Source organism: Salvia miltiorrhiza, chromosome 7 (assembly GCF_028751815.1).
Source record: "Salvia miltiorrhiza cultivar Shanhuang (shh) chromosome 7, IMPLAD_Smil_shh, whole genome shotgun sequence".
NCBI classification, from domain to species: domain Eukaryota; kingdom Viridiplantae; phylum Streptophyta; class Magnoliopsida; order Lamiales; family Lamiaceae; genus Salvia; species Salvia miltiorrhiza.
In genome coordinates this window covers 2,418,256-2,433,523 of record NC_080393.1, presented here as the reverse complement: position 1 = coordinate 2,433,523, position 15,268 = coordinate 2,418,256, and the positions used below count along the sequence as shown (strand labels likewise).

Here is a 15,268-nt window from a genome sequence, read left to right as displayed (position 1 = left end):
CAACAACCCTTTGAATAAATAAACAAGTAGATGGGCCACGTGGCGTGTAAGAATGAAACGGATCTAGTTTGAAAACGAAATAACAGAAATAACGGAAATCTTGAACCCAAAAACAAACACTTAACTAAATGAAAGCCAACAACAATAATTGACAGATCTCCTCCCCGTTACCTCCATACCAAACGCCGCCGCCGTCCGCCGCCTCTTGTCCGCAGCAGCCATGGCGCCGAACTCCCCCACCGCCGCCGCCGCCGCCGTTAACAATAAGCAGAAGCTTCAAGGAGTCATGTTCAAGTACGGCCCAAAACCGATTCAGGCAGGTGAAAATTATAAACAACAATCTTAATATATTCTCAGCATAGGAGATTTATTTATTTTTTTTTTTCATTTTGGGTGTATGATATGTGTAGAGAAAGAGAAACTAACAAATGCAGGGATCAAGATTTCGAAAATTTGTCACTTTTCTTTTTGGTCATGTTATAAGGGATGAGATTCAGTGTCTCGTAATTCTATCATAATATTACGAATTATACTTAATTTTTATTTCAAAAAATAAAATTTTAAAAAGTTATATGCCATAACTTTGAATTTATCAACCTATATTATTAACTAATAAAGTGAGATTAAATAATAAAAAATAATTACACACCCTAATTAGATGAAATAAACCCTAGTTAATAATCAGAAAATCAAATTAGGTGCAATGTTTGTTGCAGGTTGCATTTAAGATAGGCGATTTCAAGCAACAAGTTGTTTTTATTGGTGGATTGCAAGAAGGAATTTTGGCAGCTGAGTAAGTCTTTTAAACTACTTTAATTATTTAGTGTTTCTTGTTAGTTTCCTACCATTATGTTTCTTAGGCCTTCAATCTTGAACTATATAAGGTGTGATTAAAACATCTGCAAAATCACCCTACAATTTGTTTTTTTTTAAACATTGGTAGTATCAAGTTTAATTAGTCCTAAATCATATATAAGATTCATAATTTTGCAGATACTTGGAACCTTTGGCAATTGCTTTAGAGAAGGAGCATTGGTCGTTAGTTCAATACCTTTTTTCATCTTCCTACCATGGATATGGTGTCTCGAGCTTGAAACAAGTAAATTAAATACTTCAAGTCCTTTCTCCAATACTTGTCACATTTGAGATTAATTAATTAATATGCTTAATTTATTTGTTTCCTTAACTTAATTATAATGGATGGAATTATCTTGTGGTGAAGGATGCGAGTGAGCTTGATCAACTCATTAGTTATTTGATCGACAAGGAAGATTCCCATGGTGTGATCCTACTAGGACACAGTACTGGTTGCCAGGTTCTCTTTTTCGTTGTTCAATAATGTTGTGACATAATAGGATTATAGAGTAAGACGAACATAAAACGTAAAGAAGACACAGATTTACGTGGTTCACCAATTTGGCTACATCCACGGGCATAGAGGAGAACAGATTTTATTATGCGGCTAGGGTTGCAGATTACAGATCTCAAGTCATAAAAAGCGAAAATTGTTTAAAATTAAATTAAAATTAATGAATTCTACTTAGGAAACGAATCAAAATAAGAAAGCCAAAAAGACGCGAAAACCCTAGAATTTGGGTTCGAAGTCAAGTCTAGCTAGCTCGTCTCACTGTTCTGTTTTTGAAAATATCTTACAATTACAATTTTGAGCCCGACGTCAAAAGTTACGCTAGCTAGTCTCTCACTCTCTCACTAAATCCTAGCTAGGAGGGCGTTTACTTTTGAGGATTAACCTTATTTACTTGGATTAATTAAAATTTTGGGATATCTTAATACTCTTGATTATTTCAATCATTTGAACTAGTTTTGTTTGATTTACATCTGATTGAAATGATGGAATTGAATAAAACCCTAATTTAGATGATAAAAATAATCAATCATACACATTTTATCCATTATGCAAAGTAATCGCTCCTTAAATAAACCCTACGCAGGATATTGTATTTTACCTGCGTAGTAATGCAGCATGCTCAAGAGCAGTTCGAGCAGCCATTTTGCAGGTCCAAATCTATATACACCTCATAGTTTGTGCATTAATCCAAGTTCTAATTTGTTTTATCTTAATCTCTTTATTAATTAATGATTGTTTAGGCTCCAGTTAGCGACCGTGAAAGCTTCCAAGAGGCTGGCTTCACGAATATGATTGATCTTGCTTCAAACATGATCAATCAAGGTCGACCGTATGATTTCATGCCTAGAAAAGCGCATCCACACGTTCCAATCACGGCCTATAGGTGAATAATTTTGAGTTTGTTTGGTCGTATCACTCAAAGTAAACGTCTCCTTATGATTTGCTCGCGCAGATATCACTCTCTCTGCGCGAAGAATGGTGATGATGACATGTTTAGTTCCGACTTGAGTGACGACGAGTTGAAGCAGAAGCTCGGACACATGTCCGCCACGCCTACCTTGGTAAGCAGGGACGGACCCAGGAATTTAATAATGGCGAGATTTCACCGGATGATTCTAATAAAGTTTTAGTAAAGAAAACGAGTTGAATCTTGTAATAATTGTTTGAAATTACACAATCATGACTGAACGAGATTAAGATAAAAAAAATTAAATCATATATATATATAGGTAATAAGAAAAAATTGATCGGGCGACGGCCAAGGGTGCCTGACCTTTAGATCCGTCCTTGTTGGTAAGTCATTATCGAATTTTCTTCTCGAGCATATTGTTGTGTTGTTGAGCTTGAAATGATGTAGTCACATAGTGACGAACTATATAACCAATTTTCGTGGTTTTTTTTTTTTTTTTGCCCGCCGCAGATCATCTTCTCGATGGAGGACGAGTACGTGCCGCAGCACGTGAATAAGCAAGAATTGGTTGGGAGGCAAGTTTTATTGTGTGTTTAATTATTTGGAGAAGTAGCTTTTTTAAGAAATAAAAATTTGAATAAACTTTGCGTGTGCTTTTTTGTGTAGATTGTGTAGAGCAATGGGTGGAGCAGAGAGGGTTGAGATTGAATGTGGAAACCATTCTCTCTCTAACAGGATCGAGGAAGCTGTGCAGAGTATAATGGAGTTCGTCAAAAGAGACGGGCTCAAAGGGTGCGACGACCCTTGGAGCTAATCTCTTGTGATTAGGAATGCAAACGAGTCGAATCGAATTAAGTTCATTTGGTTTTACTTCACATCTTTGGTTGTGCATTCTTTCTATATATTCTTTGTGCTATGAAATTATTTCAATTAAAACAAAAAATTCTCGTTCGTTCGTTTGCATGATGCAAACTTAATCAAATACTTGATTTACATAATTAGACACGTAATAGATAACTCGACTTCCACTCTTATAATTCAATTCAGTGATTATTTATCACCCAAAATTATATTCCAATGGTGCATGATCTTATATAATGGCCCACACGATTCGTTTATTCATACTGTTATAGTTTCAAGGCCCGTGGGCTTTATTCAGGCCCAATAAGGTGAACTTGTTCAAAAATTCTGTTGAAGGGTGTATTAATCAATTTTTATTATTTTTTTAGGGGACAACAAAATTATTTATTACTAGTACTTTTTTTTAGAAAAATTATTTATTAATTGATACAGTCTCTTAATTGGGTTTTATCGTAATAGTCTTAATTAACACACCTACATTTATGAACGACCGACCTAGTTATAAATATAACAATTTTAATGAAAATGGACATGTTTTATTTATCATGCAAAGTTCACGATTATTAAATGGATTAATTAAGCTATCACACTGAACTTATATTTTAGTTTAATAAATTAAACAAAGTCCCCTAAAAGAATTAATTAATTTAGCATAATTATACACGACTATAGCATATATTTATAGGTTATGTATTTTTAGATCAATGCACAATATAAATCTTTTTGGTGCTGGAGTTCTGCGCTGTTTAATTCCAGTTTCCAAAGGAATATTTGGAGCTGTGCGAAAAAAATTGACGATAAATATATTTTTTATGCAAAAGAGTGCGAATCAAGCATAAAATTTTACTATGTGTTTTTAAATTACGAAAGGAGTTCAAGTACAATAATAAATTGATTAAGTGCATTAATTTTAAATTGAATTGTATTTGTGGGGGGGTTATGAAATATTGTTTAAATCTTAATTATATTTTGGGCGTGTGAAAATATTGTAAAACATTTTACATTACTATCCAAAGATAATATTATTCAGCAGAGAAAATATTCTAAACAAATAAAAAATAATTAATAATGATTATTGTAATAAAAACACCCATATTTTCCAAGTCAATTTCGATTATAGACTATTTTAGTTTCTTTTTTCTTTTTAATTTTAGGCGTAACTGATTTATTACAATAATCGTTATTAATTTAATCCATCAATTCTTGTCATGTGATAGTGATACTGATATACCTTCTTATTGAAACCTTGAAATTGCTTTGAGCGACACCAGTCAAAAAATAACATTGAAAACTCAACCTCATTAAATTCTTTGTTTTAATCCATCTCTCTCTCTCTCTCTCTCGCTCTACCATATTTGATGTTTCCTGCACTCACCATCTTCAATAATGGATCACAATTAATATAGAGAATTCAATATTTTCCTTCATTTTCTTTAAAAAAGAATTTTATCATCTCATTTTGACTCACAATATGATAATCTCATCATGAAGAAAGATCCCTAATCAGTTGCACGTTGTTGTACAAATTCTGTATGTAACTTTTGATCGTGGCATGTTCTACTAAAGCACGTTTATTATATGTATTGTATATAGATAAGCTAGATCAGTAATATCCTTTAGTATAACAATATTAATTTGGCTTAGTCCATAATTACAATAAAGTACATTAAAGAAAGACTATTTTCGCAAGTACAATAATAAAAAAATCATGTTAAAGTACATTAATTAAAGAAAGACTATTATCTAAAGTTTACGTCAACAGTGATGTCTATTTTCGCAAGTGCTACCTACATGCATTAATAATGTCAACTTCTCTCTAAATATAAATAAGATAAATCAAAATTCATATAAAAGATCCTTTCCTTTTTACTTGTATTACATTTTATATTATATAGGAGTATTTTTTAATATGTTTTTGTAAATGAACATTTATAAATTTTATAAAACATCACTTGTATAACAATTTTTTCAAAAGTGTCCAAATTTTCAAGATTTTTACCATTTTACTACATGCATACAGAGTTTATTGTTAATTTGATCCAATACACCAAAAAAAATCTCCACAATGTTTGTCCAAGTGCAGGAATTGATGATCAGTGGATGTGGTGCGGAACTAAAGATGGTAGTTTCTCCACAAAAACTGCTTACATGGCGATCAAGGCTTCAAGGAATGCAACTGTTACAGCGGTCATCAATGAGAAGGAGTTGGCAATGGTGTGGGACACACCAGCTATCCACAAAGCTCAGTGAACGCGTGGAGAATTCTGAAAAATAGAATGCCGACATGCGACAATCTTGGGAAAAGAAATGTGCCGCTGACAACGGAGGAGATGACGTGCAATGCTTACTTTCATTCACCTGAATCGGCTAACCACACCTTCTTGTCTTGCTCGAAATCCGAAAGGGTGTGGGATGAAGTGCAAAGGTGGATGGGGATCACATCAGCGAGACCTAGGCTTATTGCTTCCCACTTCGTTACGTTCATTCACATGGGACGGGGGAAAAGAATTGAGAGGTTGCTCAAGGCGATTTGGATGTGTACCAACTGGATTCTGTGGAAACGGAGGAACGAAAGTCGCTTCGAGGGTAGGCCGTGGACAGTTGATAGTGTGATTTCCGAAATTAAAGCTAGGATTTGGAGTTGGAATTATGAATTTTGTATCGTAGAGAAGGGGTTGAGCTTTTCCTCTTGGAGCTCTAATGATCTCCTTCTCAAACTGATGTAGACTTTTGTGGGTACCTCTGGTACCTCTGATACCTCTGTTTTATTTTTATTTACTTTTCTTGATCAAAAAAAAAAAACACCAAAAAAAATATACATTTATTTACATGAAAAATACAGGAAAAAAATGACAAAATTTGACTGTCCACATCAATTTTACCATCTTTCTAATCATTGTCCTAAAATCTCTCTCAAGACTCCCTCTCTCTCTCTCTCTCTCGACTTCACTTATTTGTTTCCATTAATTTATCACTCTCTTCCTCTCTTATTCTCCTGACTTCCTCCATAAACAAACACCAAATACTTGTCTCTGCTGCATTTTTCCATATATTTCTTGAGAGAGAGAGAGAGGCTTTTGCTGCTGCATTGACAACATAATCTGCCAACAAATTTGAAGCAATAAGGTAAATTAGGTAATATATGTGCTGCATTACTGCCATAATATATTTTTCTATTGTGTTTCTCAGATATAATTGAAATAAAGAGTCCCCATTTTTGGCTTTTTTTTGGGTGTTTTTCCTCATTCTTTCTTGTAAATTACAGGGTTTTTTTCCCCCTTAAATAAGATGCTGGAAAAGGCTAAATCGGTGTTGCTGTCGAACTTCATGATTATACGGTGGTTCAAGATTCTGGCGATATCAACTTACCTAGGAATATTGATTGTTTGGGGAAACGATGGTCTCACCATTAACACTTTCTACAACAATCTCACTGTATCAGAGCTGCCCCAATCCCATAAAGATTCAAACTTTACCAACATTTCAGCTGATCCACACACAACCCTTCAAACTTTACCAAAACCCATCAAAAATCTTGAAACTTTCTCTTGGATTTCTGCCGAGTTTGAGGCGAACTACACATCCAACCTTCTTGCAAGGTGGTTAGCTCCCGGTGGCGAGCCTTGCAAGGATTCAAGAACTGTGGGAATCAAGATTCCTAATTTAGATGGTGATGGGGAAATCCATCTCTCGAGTGGTGATGTCCATGAGTTTGTGTTCCACACATTGGATCATCTAGGGTTGCCACATTGCTTGGGGGGTGACTATTTCGAGACCGATCTTTCGGGTGAGAGATGGAAGGCTAGGCCTCCAATCAAGGATTTGGGAAATGGTAGCTACTCATTTTCCCTTCAAGTTCACCCTGATTTTGCAGGGGACTACAATTTGACCATCATCCTCTTGTTTAGGCACTATGAGGGTTTGAAGTTCTCACCCGAGAGATTCGCGTTTGATAAGGTTCTTCGCGTGGTTCCAATCAGGTTCTTGAGCTCTGCAGCTCAGTTGCCTGAGATAGGGCAATGCAGGGGGGCTGATTATGTTAGGGGTGTGTGGTCTGGTCGTTGGATTCGACATGGTGGGAACGATAGCTGTGTGATTAGCCGGGATGGGAGGTATAGGTGCCTAGAGTCGAGTTCTTCATGCCACAGGCCATGGTGTGATGGCTCATTAGGGCTGCTAGAGAGCAATGGTTGGGTGTATTCAGCTCATTGCTCGTTTAAGTTGTTTGGTGGTGAGGATGCTTGGAGTTGTTTGAACAAGCGTTGGATCTTCTGGTGGGGGGATTCCAACCATTGTGATACGATCAGGAACATCCTCAACTTCGTGTTGGGCGTTGATGTTGCCTCCGTGGCTCGTGTGTTTGATCAGAACATCACCAATCCGAGGGATCCGTCCCAGGTGGTGAGGTTCACGAGCATCTTCAACGGGCATCACAACCACACTCAGAACTACGAGGGGTTGGGCTCGTTGATGGATGCAGGGTATAGGGAGGCGTTGGAGGGCTACTTCTCTCGAGATGTAGTCCCGGACACTGTGATCATGAACTCCGGCCTACACGATGGCGTGCACTGGCCGAACCTCAGGCAGTTTGCCCGAGGGGCAGAGTATGCTGCTCTGTTTTGGGCAGGGGTGAAGGAGGGGGTGCGGGGGAGAGGGGTGGCCCCGCCTGAGGTCGTGTATAGGACCACCGTGGCAACGGGGGGCTATGCTCGGAGGATGGCCTTCAACCCTCACAAGATGGAGGCCTTCAATGGTGTGGTGTTGGAGAAGCTGAGGCGGCACGAGGTGCTCGATAGGGTGATCGATGATTTTGACCTGACCTATCCGTGGCACTACGACAACCGGTGCAACGACGGGGTCCACTACGGCCGCGCCCCGCGCAAGGGGAGGTGGAGGGATGGCCTCATTGGGCACCAATACTTTGTTGACCTAATGCTTGGCCATGTCTTGATCAATGCACTATGTGTGAGGTGAATTTGCACATAATTTGTGCATTGTTTTGTATTTGTTCATTTTTGAATCATCAGTTATAGTGTATATCATAGAGTTGAAGGAGTGTTAGTATTTAGTAAATTTTGAATTATGTTCTATAAATTTATGAAATTCTTGACTATTTTGGGGAAGAAGATGCTTTTGTTGACCAGTTTGTGGAATTTTGATTGTGTTTGAAGGTTTTTTTTATCTAGCTTTGAAGTAAGATTAAGTAGTAGAGTAGAAATTAGTTGAAAATGTTCTACTTTATGAAGACTTCATAGAGAGAGAGAAACACAAATAGAAGGTTTTTCCTCTCAACAACGCAATATTTATCGAATTTGTAATTTTCATAGTACTTTTTATTTAGCCCAAAATTTTTTTCTTGGGCCATTAATTTATTTTTTGGGCTATTAGCCCACATATATTGGGTTTGACCCTTTTCCCTTAGCGTACATTAAAAAGAACTCGTACATGATGATGGTTATGAAAGTGAATAGTTTTTCTTTTATATCCTAATTGTTGTATGATAAAATAATTGAAGAATTTACATTGAGAAAAGGAATGAAGTAGAAACTCTGACATTATTTTTTATAAAATTATAAAATGAGACACTTATTTAAAAGATGTTTTTATTTATAAATATATTTGGGGATGATTTCAAACTTTCACAATTTATTAATTTATTTACTTTATTCATATGCAAAAAATGAGTGCATATATATATATTTTTTGCCTTTTCTTATCTTAAATTGGTAATCATTACTGGTATTTCCTTAAAACTTGTTTGCGCCATTCATTATCTGCATGGATCAAAGTGACTTCATAATTCTTATAAACAAAAATAATAGTACTAATTATTATGTGCGTGCATTGATCCAGTAGTAAAATTATTAATTACTTAAATATCAAGTCGAGTCTATCGTAAAAATATTCTGAATAAAAGTGATAATATCTATACTAAATTTTAAAGCCAAGATTTTAATTTGAAATTAATTTCAAATTGATCTTAAAATTGAGTGACTATTTTGTAGTTATAATAAAACATTAAAACTGAAGGTTTATTTGTAAACTATGTTTTCCCTTTTCATTTTTTTTAATCTTCTTATTTCTTTTTTGTTTTTATTTTTTTAATTGTAAAATTCCATTATTTATAAAATATTTAATACACATATCAAATTAAATATCACGATAAGAGCTTTAACTACTATATGTTTTAAGTAAATATTTGATTGAAAATGTAAAAGTTATATTTATTTAAAGATTAAAATTTTTAAAAATTCTCCCATCTCTCATCGTTTTTCTAAATAAGTATATTTTTTCAATTTTTAATTTTTAAATTTTTTCAATATTCATTTCAAATATTTTCAAAAATTAATATTTTATTATATTTATAAATATAATAATTTAGTCGATATCAATTTAATATAAATATAAAAAAAATTCTTGTGCAGATTACAAATGCTATAATTTTTTATAAAAATGAAAGTCATTTTTATGTGTAAAGTCGGTGCATCGTGTTTCGTATCTTAGTAGCTACATAACACAGTCAAAACAGAAAATAAAGAATTTGTTTGACGACAAAAACCATAAATTTGCCCAACTGCAAACAACCATTTTTTTCACATCACACCCACAAAGATCAAAGGATCATTCTGTGTAAAACTAAAACCTCTACAATCTTTCACACAAATGGGATAAATCCTCATCGTGTTCATCGTTTTTGAAAAGTTTGTTACTCGCTAAGTGGTCGAGAATCCTCTGATTTCTTCTCAATTTCATTCAATCCCCCCAATTCAATCAATCTGGCAAATTTAGGGGGAATAAATTTGCGGCCTCGCTTGGCATTGAAGCAAGCTCTATCGGAGGACCCAGACGACGAAGAGTGCCGGCCGTGGCGCAGAAAGATCTTATTTTTCTCGCCGCAATCGGTAACTATGGCGTTCAAATTCAGTTGGGTTTCGCTGTTGAAGATTTCGCTACTTCTCCTGCTGATTGGGGCTATTTTAGTTGCTTGCTTCACTCTCCCTGTCGATAAGGTTGACTTCCTTTTCATTTATCTATTTATTATTAATGATTTCAGTATCTTTTAGTTCGCTTGATTCCGCTTATTTAGGGGTTATGTTTGAACTGCTGTCGATGATGTGTAATGTGGGGAATCTTGATTGCCTTTAGCGTAATTCATGATGTTTGGTTTTTTTCTTGGATTGATTTTGTTGTCAAGAAATGCTAAGTAGATCAGGATCAGTGAGCCAACCATGTCAATGCCAGCTAGTTAAAAGCCTCTATATAGGTTTTCCTATGAAGTGGAAAGATTTGAGAGCTGTCTAGTTGGAATGCGGCAAATTGTTTTGTTTGTACTGATACTGTGTGCTTCCAAATGTAGCAACAACCTTTCGTTCGAACGCGCGTTGGAAGTATGAGATTTTGTCATTTATATGGTATTAATCGACACTGGTTTTACTCGTTTTGTTTCTTTACCAGATTCTAAAAGATTTCTTAGTATGGATAGAGCAAGATCTTGGTGCTTGGGGTCCCCTAGTGCTGTAAGTGCTGTTTTTTCATTTGCTCGTGTTGGTTACATTTTTTATTTATTTCGTGCCTGAATATGTATGATTAATTTCTGTAAAAATGCTTGAGAACTTTCAATCTACATGTTGATTTGGGTCGCCCGTTGGTTGTGAATTTGCATTGCAGGGCTATTGCATACATTCCTTTAACGGTGTTGGCTGTTCCAGCTTCTATACTGACGGTGAGGATTAGCATCTGTGATAGTTAGTATTTTATTCTGTTGTCCAATTATAAGCTCTTATTCACAATTGCTAGTTTTAAAGAATGAGTTTGCTGGTATGAGATAATACTAAGTAAATTTTCTTCCTGTTATCCATTTATTTGAACATTATATGAGTTGGTAGATGTTTTATGCTCAGTATCCTGAAGTACGGATTTATATTTGTTAATACTAGCCAACTTGGTTTCGTGGCACATCATTTAAAGCTTTATTACTCTCTGCCTCTTGGTTTTAATTTATTTTCGTCTTGTGCCATCCAACGTTTTAAAGAAAATTGTTTTATAATATGCTGGAATAGGCTGACCCTTCTGATCTTAGCTTTGCTGATTGAGCTGACGATTTATTATGTTTTTCAGCTTGGTGGTGGATATCTCTTTGGCTTGCCTATTGGATTTTTTGCTGATTCCATCGGTGCAACATTGGGCGCTGGGGCTGCATTTCTTCTTGGGCGAACAGTAAGTTTCTCTATTCTAATAGAATAATTTTTGTTTAGTTTATGTGTTCAACGTTCAAGCATAAGAAGCATCTTTACCTTAATAGTTGTGATGTTTTTACCTTGAGAAAGTGGAGGGAGATTTCCTACTAGATGCTCATTGCTACTTTCTGTTTGTGCCTTTCGACTGCAAACAGATAGGAAGATCCTTTGTTATTTCCAAGTTAAAAGATTATCCCAAGTTCCGAGCAGTTGCAATTGCAATCGAGAGATCAGGGTTTAAGGTTTGTGTTTATTGTCAGTTTAGAATCTTATTCTTGATTTCCTGAGCTGGTGCTGGACCTGCTTCTTATTAATAGTCGGATTTGATACTTTTGCTCGAGTAAATATCTGATAAATACAGATTCGTATTGTACTGATTCGGACTTGTACATGCAGATTGTGTTGTTGCTCCGGCTTGTTCCTCTACTTCCCTTCAACATGTTGAACTACCTCTTGTCTGTGACTCCAGTACCTATTGCTCATTACATGCTAGCGTCATGGTTGGGCATGATGGTATGTAAATCTGCATTAGCGATTCCATATTCACAGCATTAAAGACCTGAAAATTCCGTTCACTTGTATTTTTGCATGCATGATTATTTATATTCACTTGTGTCCATTCTCATCCTTTTGCAGCCGATCACTTTTGCATTGGTGTATGTGGGAACGACATTAAAGGATCTTTCGGATGTAACTCATGGATGGCATGAATTCTCGAAAACCCGATGGGTAATGCTTCAGTTCTGTCTGAAAATATTTTTGAAGATATTCTTTTGTTTGGTCTTATGTCCAAAATTGTTACTGAAGATTTGGATTGGTTTGAAATCATCATGTTAGTAGGATTAGCATCAAATCTCCTATGATGAACCCTTCACAGGTGTCGGATGAAGTAATTATGAACTAGCATCGATTTTTGATTAGGTAGTCTTTCATGTAACCCCAGCATGCTATTGCGAGCCTCTAGAAAATTAGTGTTATATGAACTGCAGTATTCAGGGGAATTATGATATAATGAATAATGCCTGATCCCTTCGTTTGCGATGGAAAAGAACATTTGGATTCTAGTCTAACTAGTAGAGATGAGCCTTAAAAGTAAAAAAATTCCTGGACATACTAGCTTGTAATATGTGGCATGATTATATATGTGTACTTATAATTCTAATCTCTAAAAACTACTCCATTACAAATTTAACTAAAACTTTTTCATAAACTATGCGTATCCTTGTAATTGTGCTTCCCATATTGTGAGAATTATTTGTTAATCTTGAATATGATATTTGAGTGTTTGCAAGTCAAATTTATTTTACATTGGGCACTAAGATCGTGTTCGCTGATGTATAGAATTCTCTTACACTTTGATGCAGGCATTTATCTTCCTGGGTCTTGTGATGTCTGGTAAGCTTCAAGTCATTTTAGTCATTTCAATTTGACATGCCGGACCAGCTCTTACGTTACAAAAATTAATTGTTTGTCACGTGTGCTTACCTTTGGATATGTTTGCTATCACATAAATTATTTGAAGCATGATGGTGTGTATGAGGCCTTTGAGTTATTGGGGCGCTTTTGAATCTTGTTATTCGTCAAGTAGAATTATGGAGTTGCAAAAGATACCTAGGCTCTTCATAAGGCAGAAAGCTCGAGTGTCATAAGCTTCTGCTTTAGATGCATAGTTATAGTTTCTCGATCATTCTAGCGAACCTTTTTTAATGCATTCTCATGACAATGTTATTATCTTTACGACACTCCATGAGAAGTAATCTTTCATCATACCAAATTCATATATCCTCGATTTGCTTTGCTTGCAGTTGTGTTGATAATATGCGTCACAAGAGTTGCAAAGGCTGCTTTAGAAAAGGCATTGGCTGAAACCGGGGAATGCCTAGACGGAGATGCCATGTCACAATCGTTGCCTGTCATGTCCAGTCCTTCCGTAAACCTCCACGAGCCACTTATAATCAAGATTGATACCGATCAAGACAACCACGAACACTAGCTCATTACGTGTAAATTCTCTCTACTCCTAGTTTTCATTTGTAATTACCCCCTCCCCTCTATGAGATGCTTCATATTCATCTGTACAGCCGGAATCTTTAATCTTAGCTACATGATATTCATTCCAAGTGTACCTTTAAGATCGTCGTAGACAAGTCCAATAAACCCTAATAATTTCACTTCCTATCATTGTTGTTCATGTCAGAAACTAGCACACGAGGTTTCTTGGTCGATGCAACATCGACTTGTTCAACACCGTTGATCGATTTTGGCCTAGTTTGATGAAATTGCTTCCAACTTTGGTTTTGATTATCAATGTGGAAGAGTATCTTGCAACACTAAAAGAAGTTTGTTTATGATCTTCTTTTTCCAACCTTTTTGCCTTTGAATTCCAATGAAAATTTGTGCTTAGCTCAAAAAGTTGCCACAAATCTTATTGCTACACTCCCACCTAATGGATGGTGGGGTTGGACCACCATTAACAAGCGCGTACACTGTGTTTCAATCTCGTATTTTATTTCATCAGATGTCTTGTTGACTTGGATAATGAATGGATCTCTCATGTAATTGGAGGTCACCAACTTAGAAAGAAAAGTAAACATAAAGGCAAGAGCACAATGATGATATCCAACCCCATCAAACAAAGCTTTTTTTTTTTTGAAAAGTAAATAAATTCATTAATAAACACAAATGTGGAAGAGTACCAGCGGTACTCATCCCCAAAAAGTAGAGTACAAATACAGTCACTAAACAACACACCAATCTCAAAACGCAAGAAAAAAAAAAAAACAAAGAATCACCAACCCGAAAACTTCACCCAACAAACGAACAAGACTCAAGCAATTTTTATCGGAAAGCAGCTAACAGGATCCATCATCCACTCAAAGGAAGAGTAATAAAAATGATTTGGATTCTTGGCTTTTAACCATCTCCACGTGCAGAAAATGATTTCATCCACCGTTCTAGAACTATTAGGGCTTTCATCTTTGAACACTTTGGCATGGACACCACTACACTCATTTCCTTCCCAATAAACAAGGACAAAGCATACCAAATTTCTTGCTTGATCAACTGTGCAAAATGGAAGTTGGTTGTCCCCACCATCAAACACATCTCTTCATTTCTTGACCTATTTAACTAGGATCCCTTGACACAAAAGTTGGATCAAAAGATGCCTAATCTGAGCTTGATTTCTTGCTTCAACGGGTGCAGGGATCACACGCGGGTATCCGGGCCCGGGACGAGGATCTGGAACTGCACGGAGAAGCCCATCGAGCTTCAAGTGAGAGTCGGGTCTATACTGAAGAAGGTTCACACGTTGAAGGCCGGGTCATCGAAGAGGTTGAAGAGCAAGAACATCTACAAGGCCTACATGCCTGCAAAGGCTAAGGGTGGTGGTGGTGGAGTCAAGAATTTACTTTACTACTATGATGAGACATGCCATCCATATATTTGGATACATGATGCAGGGTGTGATTTTTCTAGGATGCTTAAGCAGCAATATATTAGTCTCGAGGATTTGAGAGATTGCTCTGAGATCAGAGTTTGTAGGGATCATCAGAGGGGATGCATTACGGTTCGTAAGAAATCGAGGCCGGATTTCTGTTGAGGTCTTTCTTTCTTTCTTTCTGTATCGAGGGTTTATGACGTGAACCGTGGCCGGAATAATTCGAGGTCATAAGTTTGTTAGGTCTAGGTTTGAGTAATTAGTCCCTTAGGCAATGCTGATGGATTCTTGCTTCTTAGTGTGACATTATTCATGTTCATGTGAGATGGGATTTTTTTTTTTTTTTAAGTTTCTTGTTTCTTATCTTTGTAATTTGTCTGTGTTGTTTTGGGAAATCTCGTGTATTATAGGATTGAATGAAATGTGAGGGAAACAAAGGTTTTGAGATGTAA

At 36.1% G+C, this 15,268-nt stretch overlaps 4 protein-coding genes across 6 annotated transcripts; all 4 read left to right on the top strand.

Moving 5' to 3' along the window:
- LOC130991556 (UPF0613 protein PB24D3.06c-like) lies at window positions 1-3,189 on the top strand. The gene is made up of 9 exons (XM_057915841.1): window positions 1-316; window positions 717-793; window positions 994-1,099; window positions 1,223-1,315; window positions 1,953-2,018; window positions 2,110-2,252; window positions 2,322-2,430; window positions 2,790-2,854; window positions 2,946-3,189. The coding sequence occupies exons 1-9, from the start codon at window positions 221-223 to the stop codon at window positions 3,091-3,093; spliced, it is 903 nt and encodes a 300-aa protein (XP_057771824.1). The 5' UTR covers window positions 1-220; the 3' UTR covers window positions 3,094-3,189.
- A 2,898-nt stretch (window positions 3,190-6,087) lies between these two features.
- LOC130991555 (uncharacterized) lies at window positions 6,088-8,318 on the top strand. Of its 2 annotated transcripts, none has more exons than XM_057915840.1 (2): window positions 6,088-6,266; window positions 6,406-8,318. In XM_057915840.1, the coding sequence occupies exon 2, from the start codon at window positions 6,429-6,431 to the stop codon at window positions 8,112-8,114; it is 1,686 nt and encodes a 561-aa protein (XP_057771823.1). In that variant the 5' UTR covers window positions 6,088-6,266; window positions 6,406-6,428; the 3' UTR covers window positions 8,115-8,318. The 2 variants fall into 2 exon arrangements, with proteins under 2 accessions (XP_057771823.1, XP_057771822.1); XM_057915839.1 differs by having other exon boundaries at window positions 6,088-6,275.
- A 1,347-nt stretch (window positions 8,319-9,665) lies between these two features.
- On the top strand, window positions 9,666-15,268 carry LOC130991553 (uncharacterized). Of its 2 annotated transcripts, XM_057915836.1 has the most exons (10): window positions 9,666-10,150; window positions 10,596-10,657; window positions 10,809-10,863; window positions 11,259-11,357; window positions 11,533-11,619; window positions 11,774-11,890; window positions 12,014-12,106; window positions 12,742-12,772; window positions 13,183-13,380; window positions 14,582-15,268. In XM_057915836.1, the coding sequence occupies exons 1-9, from the start codon at window positions 10,049-10,051 to the stop codon at window positions 13,368-13,370; spliced, it is 834 nt and encodes a 277-aa protein (XP_057771819.1). In that variant the 5' UTR covers window positions 9,666-10,048; the 3' UTR covers window positions 13,371-13,380; window positions 14,582-15,268. The 2 variants fall into 2 exon arrangements, with proteins under 2 accessions (XP_057771819.1, XP_057771818.1); XM_057915835.1 differs by lacking the exon at window positions 14,582-15,268 and having other exon boundaries at window positions 9,667-10,150; window positions 13,183-13,555.
- Window positions 14,373-15,268, top strand: LOC130991554 (uncharacterized). The gene has a single exon (XM_057915837.1). It carries the CDS (start codon window positions 14,541-14,543, stop codon window positions 14,976-14,978), a length of 438 nt encoding a protein of 145 aa, XP_057771820.1. The 5' UTR covers window positions 14,373-14,540; the 3' UTR covers window positions 14,979-15,268.

Bases quoted from the DNA above. Each gene is read 5' to 3' on its own strand.
- LOC130991554 (XM_057915837.1), top strand. From the start codon at position 14,541: ATGCCTAATCTGAGCTTGATTTCTTGCTTCAACGGGTGCAGGGATCAC.
- LOC130991555 (XM_057915840.1), top strand. From the start codon at position 6,429: ATGCTGGAAAAGGCTAAATCGGTGTTGCTGTCGAACTTCATGATTATA.
- LOC130991556 (XM_057915841.1), top strand. From the start codon at position 221: ATGGCGCCGAACTCCCCCACCGCCGCCGCCGCCGCCGTTAACAATAAG. The intron at 1,316-1,952 runs GTTCTCTTTTTC...AACCCTACGCAG, and splicing joins GACACAGTACTGGTTGCCAG to GATATTGTATTTTACCTGCG. The intron at 2,855-2,945 runs GCAAGTTTTATT...TTTTTTGTGTAG, and splicing joins AAGCAAGAATTGGTTGGGAG to ATTGTGTAGAGCAATGGGTG.
- LOC130991553 (XM_057915836.1), top strand. From the start codon at position 10,049: ATGGCGTTCAAATTCAGTTGGGTTTCGCTGTTGAAGATTTCGCTACTT. The intron at 10,864-11,258 runs GTGAGGATTAGC...TATGTTTTTCAG, and splicing joins TTCCAGCTTCTATACTGACG to CTTGGTGGTGGATATCTCTT. The intron at 12,773-13,182 runs GTAAGCTTCAAG...CTTTGCTTGCAG, and splicing joins CCTGGGTCTTGTGATGTCTG to TTGTGTTGATAATATGCGTC.